At 31.1% G+C, this 12,345-nt stretch overlaps 1 protein-coding gene across 1 annotated transcript in view; it reads left to right on the forward strand.

Annotated features, from left to right (window-relative positions):
* Window positions 1–4,608, forward strand: part of LOC143054968 (phospholipase ABHD3-like) — a 37,475-nt gene extending 32,867 nt beyond the window's left edge. Inside the window, exon 10 of the mRNA XM_076228064.1 lies at window positions 4,418–4,608. Coding sequence (XP_076084179.1) covers window positions 4,418–4,599 — 182 coding nt within the window. The 3' untranslated portion in view covers window positions 4,600–4,608. The remainder of the gene's footprint in view (window positions 1–4,417) is intronic.
* The last annotated feature ends 7,737 nt before the right edge of the window (window positions 4,609–12,345 follow it).

The following is a 12,345-nucleotide window of genomic DNA, read 5'->3' on the forward strand; positions in this document are numbered from 1 at the left end:
GTTTTTCACGACTTCTAAATCTGGAATTGTGTAAAGATTTCCAAATTCTGCATTTATTTGACTCTCAAACTTCTTCAAATTAATTCCTGGAATGAACTTTGTCTCCTTGAGATGAATTTCTGTATCTGCTTTATTTGGCAGTTTGAAGTCCATCGTTTTATTTGTGGAAAAAATGTCAGATGATTGGTGAGAGAGTAGTGTGTTGTCCAGCATACCTTTCCTCAGTACTAGGTCATCTTTATTCATTGTGATAGTTGAAAGTTCTGTTTTGATTTTATTCTCAAGTGGCCTCCATTTTTTTTCAAGTTCTAGTAGGAGATCCCTTGCATATCTTGATATTGTTTCTGTCATTTCCTTTTCAGTTTGGATTATTTTATCTTTTGTCTCTTGAAAATTCTTGTCTCCTTCTAAAAGGAGCTGTTCGTATTTCACTTTTCCATTTTCATGCCATTGAATATCCGTTGCAATTTTCCCCTTCAGAGCACTGTACTCGGAAACAATAGAATCATAAACTTCTTTAAGTTTTTTTAATTCATGTTTTTGATGGGACTCAGTTAAACACTCGGTACATATAGGATATTTGCACTCACTGAAATTACAGTAAACAAAACATTTTTGTTCACTGTGGATTGTACATGGTATATTATGAAGATCCACCTTACGGATTGTTGCAGCAGCATCCTCGGTTCCACATTCTTTTAGATTTAGAATTTCATGTTTGTCAGATGATTTGATTTTACTATGAATCCTTGAATTACACAATTGACATAAAAATAAATCACAGTTTATACATTTCCACTTAATGTTAGATTCTTCACAGAACTGACACAAAGCTGGAATCTGAGCTTTTTCTATAGACTGTGAAAATGCCATTTTACAATTTAGTCAGTTGAAATTTGGCCATCACATTAACAAATGCACAAGCATATGAAAAGTATAAATGGACAGCTTTATCAGTAAATAGGAGTGTAAAGTCTAATTTGATAAACTTTACAATATTTTCATCATTTTATTATCATCTTTACATTTGTATATGGTCTAAATTTCGTACATTGTGATTTAAAATATGAGAAGATATTCAGGGGTCAATAATACCTATGATAATTCATCTACATTTGATAATGAAATATGACAGTAAAAGTTATCATTTTGACCGAATAAATTTTTTATTATAACACCACAAAAAGATTAAATGCTTAAATATAGTTTTTGTCGAGCCTGCAATTTTTGTTGCAGAAAGCTCGATATAGGGATAGTGATGCGGCGGCAGCGTTAGCTAACTTCTTAAAAGCTTTATATTTTAGAAGGGGGAAGACCTGGATGCTTCATACTTTGTATATAGATGCCTCATGTTACGAAGTTTCTGTCAGTCACATGTCCAATGTCCTTGACCTCATTTTCATGGTTCAGTGACCACTTGAAAAAAAAAATTCAGAATTTTTGTAATGTTGAATTCTCTCTTATTATAAGTAATAGGAAAACTAGATTTAGTATGTGCGTACCTTGCAAGGTCCTCATGCCTGTCAGACAGTTTTCACTTGACCTCGACCTCATTTCATGGATCAGTGAACAAGGTTAAGTTTTGGTGGTCAAGTCCATATCTCAGATACTATAAGCAATAGGGCTAGTATATTCGGTGTATGGAAGGACTGTAAGGTGTACATGTCTAGCGGGCAGATGTCACCTGACCTTGACCTCATTTTCATGGTAACTCAGTGGTCAAAGTTAAGTTTTTGATTTTTGGTCTTTTTATCTAATATTATATGCCAACGGTCAACTATATTTGGTATATGGAAATATTTTATGATCTATATGTAAGTCCAGCAGGTTTTATTTGACCATGACCTCAATTTCACGGTTCATTGCACAGTGTTAAGTTTTTGTGTTTTGGTCTGTTTTTCTTAAACTATAAGTAATAGGTCAACTATATTTGTTGTATGGAAGCATTGTACATGTCTACCTGGCATGGTTCATCTGACCTTGACCTCATTTTCATGGTTCATTGGTCTTTGTTTAGCTATCTTGGTTAATGTTAAGTTTATGTGGCAGTTGTAATAAAGCTTTAGGACTATCAACATAATATCAATGATTAGTAAAGAAGGCGAGACATTAGTGGAATAAATTACTTTTGGAGTGTCAAGAACTCGTTGGAAGTACTTGATAAATTGCATGCTTATATTGGTGATTTTGAATCTGTTCAAAGTTTTGATTTTTCTACCCTGTATACCACATTGCCTCACATTCTCATTAAGAAAAAATTCACACACCTAATTAAATGGGCATTCAAAAAATCAGAATGTGAATATATATGTTCAAACTCTTTTAGGTCATTTTTTAGTAGCAATAAACAAAAAAACTATGTCAATTGGACATGCTTTGATACTATATATGCCCTTGAATTTTTACTAGATAACATTTTTGTTCGCTTTGGGGATTCCATATATCGTCAGATTATCGGAATTCCAATGGGGACTAACTGTGCACCACTTATTGCGGACCTGTTTTTGTATTGTTATGAGTTACAATTTATGACAAAAATAAGCAAAGACCCATCGAAACAACATCTGATAAACAAATTTAATAATACTTTTAGATATTTGGATGATATTTTGGCTCTCAATAATGACGACTTCAGTATGTATATTAATGAAATTTATCCTGTTGAACTTACTTTAAATAAAGCTAATACTAACAATGACCACTGCCCTTTTCTTGATCTTGATATCTATATCACTAATGGAAAGCTGAATACTAAAATTTATGATAAAAGGGATGATTTTTCATTTCCTATCGTTAATTATCCGTTTTTAGATGGTGACGTTCCCTTGTCACCATCTTACGGTGTTTATATATCTCAACTTGTACGATTCGCTCGTGTATGTAACAATGTTTTAGATTTTAACGAGAGAAATTTATGTATTACTGAAAAATTATTACACCAGGGTTTTCGATATCACAAACTAGCCAAAACATTTACTAAATTTTATCATCGGTATAAAGACATCATTCGTAAATATAGCTCAACATGCAGACTTCTAATACGTTCAGGTATTTCACATCCAATTTTTTATGGAAATATTCTTTATAAAGCACAAAGGTGTCAGTATTCACCTCAGAAACTTACAAAACCTTTGAATAGACTTATTAAGAAGGGATGTAATTACGATACTGTTGTCAAGTCATTAAAGATTGCATATTTTGGCATTAATATTGAGTCACTGATAAGGTCTTTGCATCGGAACTAAACACATTTATTCTAAAAACAGTTGTTGGCATGACACGGGTTATGTTCTTCTCATATATTTTATGATGGTATGATACTAAACCCCTAACGGGAAGGATTGTGCCTGATGTTCATATGATGAAATCATAATCTTTCAGTCAGTTTAATTGAAGTCTGGAGCTGGCATGTCAGTTAACTGCTAGTAGTCTGTTGTTATTTATGTATTATTGTCATTTTGTTTATTTTCTTTGGTTACATCTTCTGACATCAGACTCGGACTTCTCTTGAACTGAATTTTAATGTGCGTATTGTTATGCGTTTACTTTTCTACATTGGTTAGAGGTATAGGGGGAGGGTTGAGATCTCACAAACATGTTTAACCCCGCCGCATTTTTGCGCCTGTCCCAAGTCAGGAGCCTCTGGCCTTTGTTAGTCTTGTATTATTTTAATTTTAGTTTCTTGTGTACAATTTGGAAATTAGTATGGCGTTCATTATCACTGGACTAGTATATATTTGTTTAGGGGCCAGCTGAAGGACGCCTCCGGTTGCGGGAATTTCTCGCTACATTGAAGACCTGTTGGTGACCCTCTGCTGTTGTTTTTTATTTGGTCGGGTAGTTGTCTCTTTGACACATTCCCCATTTCCATTCTTAATTTTACTCTTGTTTAGCTATAATTAGGATGACATGACAAATACTGTCAATACATGTTTTGGTTGGGTGTTATTACTTCAGAGTATCACCAGCACAGTATTGTAATGACATGACAATTGGAATATTGTATAGTTGGTATATTTAGCTTTGAAGAGACGTCAATTGTCTACCTAAGGAAAAGATAACCTCAGTTGTCTTTGGCAAAATGGTTAGGAATTTTTGGTCCCAAATGCTCTTCAAATTTGTACTTTACTTTCCCTTTTTAACTTCAAGTGTTACTGATGTGTCTTATGTAGATGAAGCCTGTCTGGGGCAAATACAAAATTTCAATCCTGGTATCATAGTACGAATAAGAAGGGAACATTTCATTAGATATTAGATATACAAAAGAAGATGTGGTATGATTACCATTGAGAAAACTCTTTACAAGAGACCAAATGATACAGTAATTAACAGCTTTTGGTCACCATATGGCCTTCAACAATGAGTAAAGCACATAAGGCTATTTGATATATGAGTTTATATTTTTTCTTTCTTTCAGCAATTCCAGTGAAAGAAGCAGAAGAGAATGAAAACATTGCAATAGTAGTAACATCACATGGTGGCCATATTGGGTTTATGGAAGGTTTTATACCAAGGAACAGCACATTTATGGATAAACTTTTCTCACAATATGTTAAAGCTGTGGTTACTCATGGTCCAACACATCTGAAACAAGAGTAAACTGTTTCATTAGAATTCTGGATTGAAATGTATGCAGAAAGGAGGAAACAAGTTTCCATGGATCATCAATGTATGGCTATGTATACAGAATAATCTGGATATAATTTTCCAAATGAAGGAGTATCAATAGAATATTAGTTAAATATATGCCACTTTGTGACAAGAACAGCATTGGTTCTATGAAAACTACCTGATCTAGACTCACCTGAATCAGGAACTAACCATAAAACTTGAACATTTGACTCATAAGAAACAGACATGGCACTGGAGGCATTATTATAGAAACCTGCTAGTCATCTTTCGGTTTTTAAAACCTAGTTTTGTTGTTATCTATGACAAACAAAATCATTAAACTATAACTAGTCATTATTTTAAACACATTTGAAAATTGATTACTCGAAACTAGCATATGTTCCTACCCTGTACAATGAAACTTGTCTTAAATTCTGTACAACAGAGACCTATCACAGTTTTTGTCTGAATGTACATAGGACATTCTTTAGTTTATTCATAAAAAGAAGACAACTGCATTATATCTTTAATTTTGGAGCTGTAATTTTTGTGCAAATATTTTGAAGTGCTTTAATAGCCTATTGATAAAACATTACCAGTAAATCAAAATAATTTGGGTTGATTTTGGACTATTCTTAGTTGTATAACTTGAAGCCAGGTGTATCACTAAATCATAGTTGTTTTATCTATGATAATTAAATGTTGAAACAAACCAGACAAAGTCAAAAATTAAAACGACTTTTTGCAAGAAAAATTTGTATGAATATGTGTAGTAAAGTATGACAGCAATGTGAGTAAAACTCGTTAACTTTTGCACATGTCAAATATTCTTTTAATGAACAATGATGAAAATTGGAACAAAAAAAATACCATATATTGCAATGCATTAAATATTGATATGAACAATTATACCCCTTGTCTTTCTCCATTTCATGTCCGTTTTATTCTCTTCTTTCAATGAAATGTAAACAATTTTATCTAAACAAGACCAACTTTGAAATTTGACTTTTGAAAATTACACACGAAAAGGTATAAATATATGTTTAATTTTATAAACCTTTCATTGAGAAAGGTGCCTTAAATCCACCATTTTTGACATAAGAAAATGCCTGTTCCAAGTCGGGAGTATGACAGTTGTTATCCATTCATTTGCTGAGTTTGATTTCACCAGGTGATTAGGGACTTTCCATTTTGAATTTTCCTTCGAGTTCAGTATTTTTGTGGTTTTACTGGATATTTAATGTCACACTGTTTGCTTACCTTAGAATATATAAGTCGATGTCAAATTGTTATCTTTCAAGCTTGTTATACCTTATTTATATCCCTGGGTTTGACTAGAATTTAACATGTTTAAGGAAAAAAGATCAAGTTTAGACTAATTATGAGAATAAATAGAAATACTGCAAAGAACAATTGGTACCACTGTATCCTGGTAGTTTTCTGTTGTCCTCTATTATAATAACTTTGTTGAGACCAGTAATGGTAAAAAGGCTTGCATATCAAGATTCCATAAATGCATTCTTTTATTGTAAGGATTTAAATGTTCAACAAAAGACACATTTTTGCTATTAGTTTTTTACTCACTTCAGCAAAACCTTGAAATAGTATACCCACAAAAAATGATTTCCTTAATCCACAAAAAATGGCACCCGTGAAAATTAATTAATCCACAGTAATATCTTGTGTTTTTGTTTTGAATGTGTGTATGAATATGTTTGTGGTGTTTCTATCAATTCAAAACCACATGTTTCATAATTTATTATGTAATTTCTTACCATGACTAGTCTCTGTGCTTCAAATTATGTGTTCACCATCGTTCACTGTTATAGAAGATGTGAACTTATTGAATTGAATGTTTAATATGCAATTTTATATACATAACTGTTTACTCTTTGTCATATGTACTATGGTTGTTATTTTTTAAAAGATCTTTATTAGATTGCATATATTTAAATTATTATATATCTATATGTCCAGTACACAATCATTCTCCCTTGTTTAAGAAACATTTTGAACAACAAATATATTAATTTTGAATGTTTGATCAATTTAATGATTTTTTTTTAGATTCTCATTTATTTTATAGATATGAGCATCAGTTGTTAACCAATGAGGAAATATCACATATTAATTAAGAAGACTAATCATAGATAAATACAAAACTGAGGAAATAACTTTTTCAAAAGATAAATTTACAAATTATTTTTATGATATTTGAATTATGTTTATTTATAGAAAACCAAATGAGAACTAAATGTGTCTTTCTTTATGTATATGCCAGAATCTAAACAATAATTAATAATATTTGGTCATCTGCCAAAGATGCTAAGGACATAGTTAACCTTTTCAATATTTTGGTGTTTAATTTTCATGCTTTTGAAAATATTACAAACAGCTGGATTGAAATGCTGAGATAGGCCAGTCTTATAAAATGCCAAACATTAAGAAATAATAGTTATTTAATTTATTTATATCATTTGTAATTTCAATTTAACATTATATAGTTTAATTTGTTTGATTATTATATATTATTTATTGATTTTTAAGTTTATAGATTTTATATCTTTTCACAATTTCTAAATAAATATTGCTAATATATTTTCTTTAGAGTTCTTTATCAAATTGTATGAAAAAGAAATAAATAATGCACTGAATTAAAAAGTCCATTTTCCTGACTTGATACAGGACATTTTAAGAAAAAATGGTAGGTTGAACTAGGTTTGTGGCTAGCAAAAATTATACGACAGGACTACATTACAAATAAATGGAAGAACATACAGGACAAAACACACAAATAATATCTATCAAAAGTTACCAGGATTTTAATTTAATACATAAGACTCATCAGTGACTATTAGATAAAAAAACGTTTGAATCCCAAAACAAGTACAAAGTCAAAGAGCTTTAAAAGTTCCAAAAAATTGTGCCAAATATGGCTAAGGTTTTTTGCCTGGGATAAGAAAATCCTTAGTATTCAGAATAATTCATACTTTTGCAAACAGTAAATTTATAAAAATGACAGTATAATAGATATACATGTGAACACCGGTGGTGACTGACTACAGAAAAAAAAACGAATAGGAAAAACAACCTAAATCAGCACATTAAAAAGACACCGTCAAACAACCTATTATATGTTGGCGGGAGAGATCGACTCACAAAAGTCACGTCTCATTTCAATTTCTAACAAATTCCAAAAAATAGGATAGACTTCAAGATTGGGTTTGTAATATGATATTAATAACAACGAAAATTACAATACTTATGAATATAAAAGTCGGGTAGTAATTAGATAATTAATAGTATTATCTAGCTATTTCGTTATTTCTTCTAAACGAAAACTTTAAACCAAATACATGTACAATCGTGTAAGTGTAGTTGACCCAAACTAAAATTTTATAAATGCAGTGGGTGATTAATTATCTTTAATGAAAGACAGGGATGGGCACGATTACTGACAAATGTAATCGATTAATAATCGATTACATGAAGGATTTTTGTGCAATCGATTAATAATCGATTACTCAAATTTTAGTATGTAATCGATTGTACTTTATCAAAAGTAATTACATTACTTTTCGATTACTGTCGATTACATACTTCAACATTTCAACAAAAAAATAACATGAGTAAAACATAATTATATTGCTCAACATTTGTATATATAGTTGAAATTAAGATCTTTACCTAATGCATCATTCAAAGCATTGTTTCTAAATTATAAGTTAATAGCTGCTTTTTAGATCAAATCTCTTGATGAAAATTAGAAATATTTAAAAAATCTCGTAATTTTGACTTTCAACATATATGAAAGACGTCATCGCATTGCAATAATCACTTATTGTTTTTCAAAAAATTAGCTTTCTTACTGTCACGTTAGCTTTTTTGTTTTTAATCTCTAAAAAGAAATATTTTAGCATAGTTAATTACAATGTTTAAGGAAATATAAAAAAAATAGAATAATTAATTAGTTCAGCTAATTTTTAAGATCAAAATTTATTTTTATAATGACATGCATGTTTTAAAACTTTTGTTTGGATAACCACCCTAATTACAGATTATTTAACTGACACTGGAGTACAATTTATAACCTGGGGCTAAATATTGTAAATTTCCTTCTTTATTAGACATAAGATAATTGAAATAAAAACAAAGTATGTTTGTTATTGATTAGAAGACTTTGATCATCTCATTAGTAAAGGCAAGAATGTTGTTAACCTCTCCAATCAAATTATATACAAAATATATTTATAGTGTCAAAGGGATACATGTATCTATTTCTAAAAAGAATTACTATGCATTGCCATTGGTTCATTGTTAAAAGGATTTTGTGTTCTTTTTTTATTTAATTTATATACATGTATATATATCATAACATTTAAGAAATCAACTGTTTATGTATTCTAAGCTTTAATTTCAACTCTGATTGAAAATGATGTTTTCAGGAAATTTAATACAAATAAGCTTACTACTTTTAAAAAATGTAGTACAGAACTTAACGAAAGACAGACACATTTCTTATTTAAGATCTATTTTATTTTTTCAAATCTATTTTCTTATTTAAATATTAAAGCTCTTGAATTATTGACAAGCACATACATCCATTTGTTTCAAAAACTAGATATAAAGTAAATTTAGGTAGGGGAGGGATCTGGTTACTCATAATGCAGCTAGAGACAATAGATAGAAATAAGGCAGTTGCTTAAATCTCAAGTATTGTTAATGCATAATATTTTATCTGTACTACAAAGTGATAACATACATATTTTCCTCTGAAATAGGTTATTTTTCATCAAACTATTTTACTAAAGTAATCGAAATGTAATCGAAAAGTAATCGATGATTACATCCAAATTTTTGCTGTAATCGATTAAATTACGATTACATGTAATCGAAAATGTCTTCGATTACAGATTACTGTCGATTACTTGAAAAAATGTAATCAATTACAATCGATTACGATTACAGATTACGATTACCCCATCCCTGCTGAAAGAACAGAAAAAATTAAGAGTTTGCAACTGCAAACGATAAGATATTTGACAATATCCGATGAGAATAACAAATATATAACATCAAAGCTGAATACATGAATTTATGATAGCAAAATACTGCGACACGTCTTATAGCAATGCGAATTCACACTCAACAAAACAGAAAAATCATATCTAGACGCATATATCGTTTTTGTCTTGCTTTACTGAGTCAAAAAGCGAGACATGGGTATATGCTGCTTCAGGCTTCGGCGGAGGCAGCGACTTCGGCGCCGTCAACAAAAAGTAATATCACAAAAATACTGAGCTTAGAGGAAAATCAATTCGGAAAGTCCATAATCACATGGCAAATCAAATAACAACGCATAAAAACGAATGGACGATGTATTAGTTTGTGATCAGGTCTAGTTTGTGGTGAACCACAATTTGTAAGTTGAAATGATATTTGGTATGCAGTTGTATTAGAATTGGCACATCTCATTTCCACGGGGAATATTTGGACCTGCCCCCTCAGTCATGGACTATTGACTTAAAAAATTCTTATTTTATTAGTTAGTGATTGGGTCAGTTTATGGGGAATCATAAGTGGTAGGTCAATGTTATTTGGTATGCAGTTTATAAGCATTTCATAGATATTGTTTGGTCCAGCCTCCTTAGTCATGGTCTATTGACTTTAAACATTTTGCTTAGTTAACACATGTTAGTTTGTGTGATGAGGTCAGGTCAAGGGGAACCATTAGTTGTAGGCTAATGTGAAATGATATTCAGTTGTATAAGCACATCTAATTCCAATGAAGAATATTTGGTCCCGTCCCTTCAATGGAGATTTTATAGAGCCACCTATCTTCATGGTTCATTGACTTTGAAATTTTTACACTGTTTATAAGTTAATGTTTTTGCTTAGATTTTAAGAGGGAACAACTTATAATAAGTCAATGAAATTAGGTATACAGTTTTATAAGCATTGGTACATCTCATGTACATGGACTTTAGTCATGGTTCATTGACTTTGAATATTAGCATAACTTGTTAAGTATTGCCAATATAATTTCAACATTTGCATATTCAAAATTACAAAAAAGCCAGACACATCATACAATATTTGAATATCAAAGTACTGCACATGTACTTCATTACTTCATTGTTAATTTAAATGAATCAGAAAATAATTCAGATTGTTCTTTCATTTACTTTCAGTTTCAAAATGTCATCAATTTTCTCTTTCAGTTTCAAAATGTTATAAAAAAGACGATGTGGTATGATTGCCAATGAGACAACTATCCACAAAAGACCAAAATGACACAGACATTAACAACTATAGGTCACCGTACGGCCTTCGACAATGAGCAAAGCCCATACCGCATAGTCAGCTATAAATAGCCCCGATAAGACAATGTAAAACAATTCAAACGAGAAAACTAACGGCCTTATTTAAGTAAAAAAATGAACGAAAAAACAAAGATGTAACACATAAACAAACGACAACCACTGAATTACAGGCTCCTGACTTGAGACAGGCACATCAAATGTTCAATAAAAAATGTTAGTTTATTTATGTTTTGATTTGTTTTCTTATCTACATCGACAACACACTTTAAATACACTATACACTATTGTACTTTGGAACATATGAAGATATTATCTGATCACTTATGTGGATCTGTTCAAACATTGTAAAAAATCAGGAAGTATTGTTGACGAAAATATTTGAAAGGCATTGTAAATTTTATCTGACTATTTCAAAAGAAATGTCTTTTCCTCATTCCAATGATGAGGCCCAGATTCCAGCTTTGTGTCAGTTCTGTGAAGAATCTAACATTAAGTGGAAATGTATAAACTGTGATTTATTTTTATGTCAACTTTGTAATTCAAGGATTCATAACAAAAGTAAAGCTTCTAAATATCATACAATAATAAACTTAAAAGATTGTGGAACTGAGGAGACCAAATCTACAATGTTAAAGGCAGATCTACAGAATATACCATGTACAATCCACAGTGAACGAAAATGCTAGTTTTACTGTAATAACTGCACTCATCAATCGGCAATCCTCGGGTGATTCCGCTTCTCTCCGTCTGTCTTAGATGAGGTACGGAATCGGCCGAGTTGTGACGATTGTCATTGTGTTGTATCAAATCATCAATCGGCAATCCTCGGGTGATTCCGCTTCTCTCCGTCTGTCTAAGATGAGGTACGGAATCGGCCGAGTTGTGACGACTGTGCGATCATCCTATTTGTGCAGATTGTTCAATCGAGTCACATCAAAAACATGAATACAAACAACTTGATGCTGTCTTTCATGACATTATTTCGGCGATAGATGAGCTTAAATGGTATAAACATGAAAAAGTGAATCTAGAACAACTTCTCTCAGATGGAGATAAAAATTTCCAAGATACAAAGGATAGAATAATTGAAACCGAAAAAGAAATGAAAGATACAATATCACGCTATGCTAGTGATCTTTTGCAAGAACTCGAAACAAAATGGAGGCCGCAAGAAATTAATATCAAACGAAAACTTTCACATGTTGTGAAGAATAAAGATGACTTGGTTTCTAGGAAAGTCGTACTAGAAAATACACTCCAATCTCGCCAATCGTCAGACATTTTTTCTGTGAGTAAATCACTAGTGAAAACACTGCCAGAAAAATCAAAAACAGTGATTAATCTCAAAAAGACAAAAATTTTTGAAGGATTCAAACTTAAGAATAGTAAGAGTGAAATGAGTGCGGTGTTT

The sequence above is a fragment of the Mytilus galloprovincialis genome, chromosome 12, assembly GCF_965363235.1.
Source record: "Mytilus galloprovincialis chromosome 12, xbMytGall1.hap1.1, whole genome shotgun sequence".
Lineage (NCBI taxonomy): Eukaryota > Metazoa > Mollusca > Bivalvia > Mytilida > Mytilidae > Mytilus > Mytilus galloprovincialis.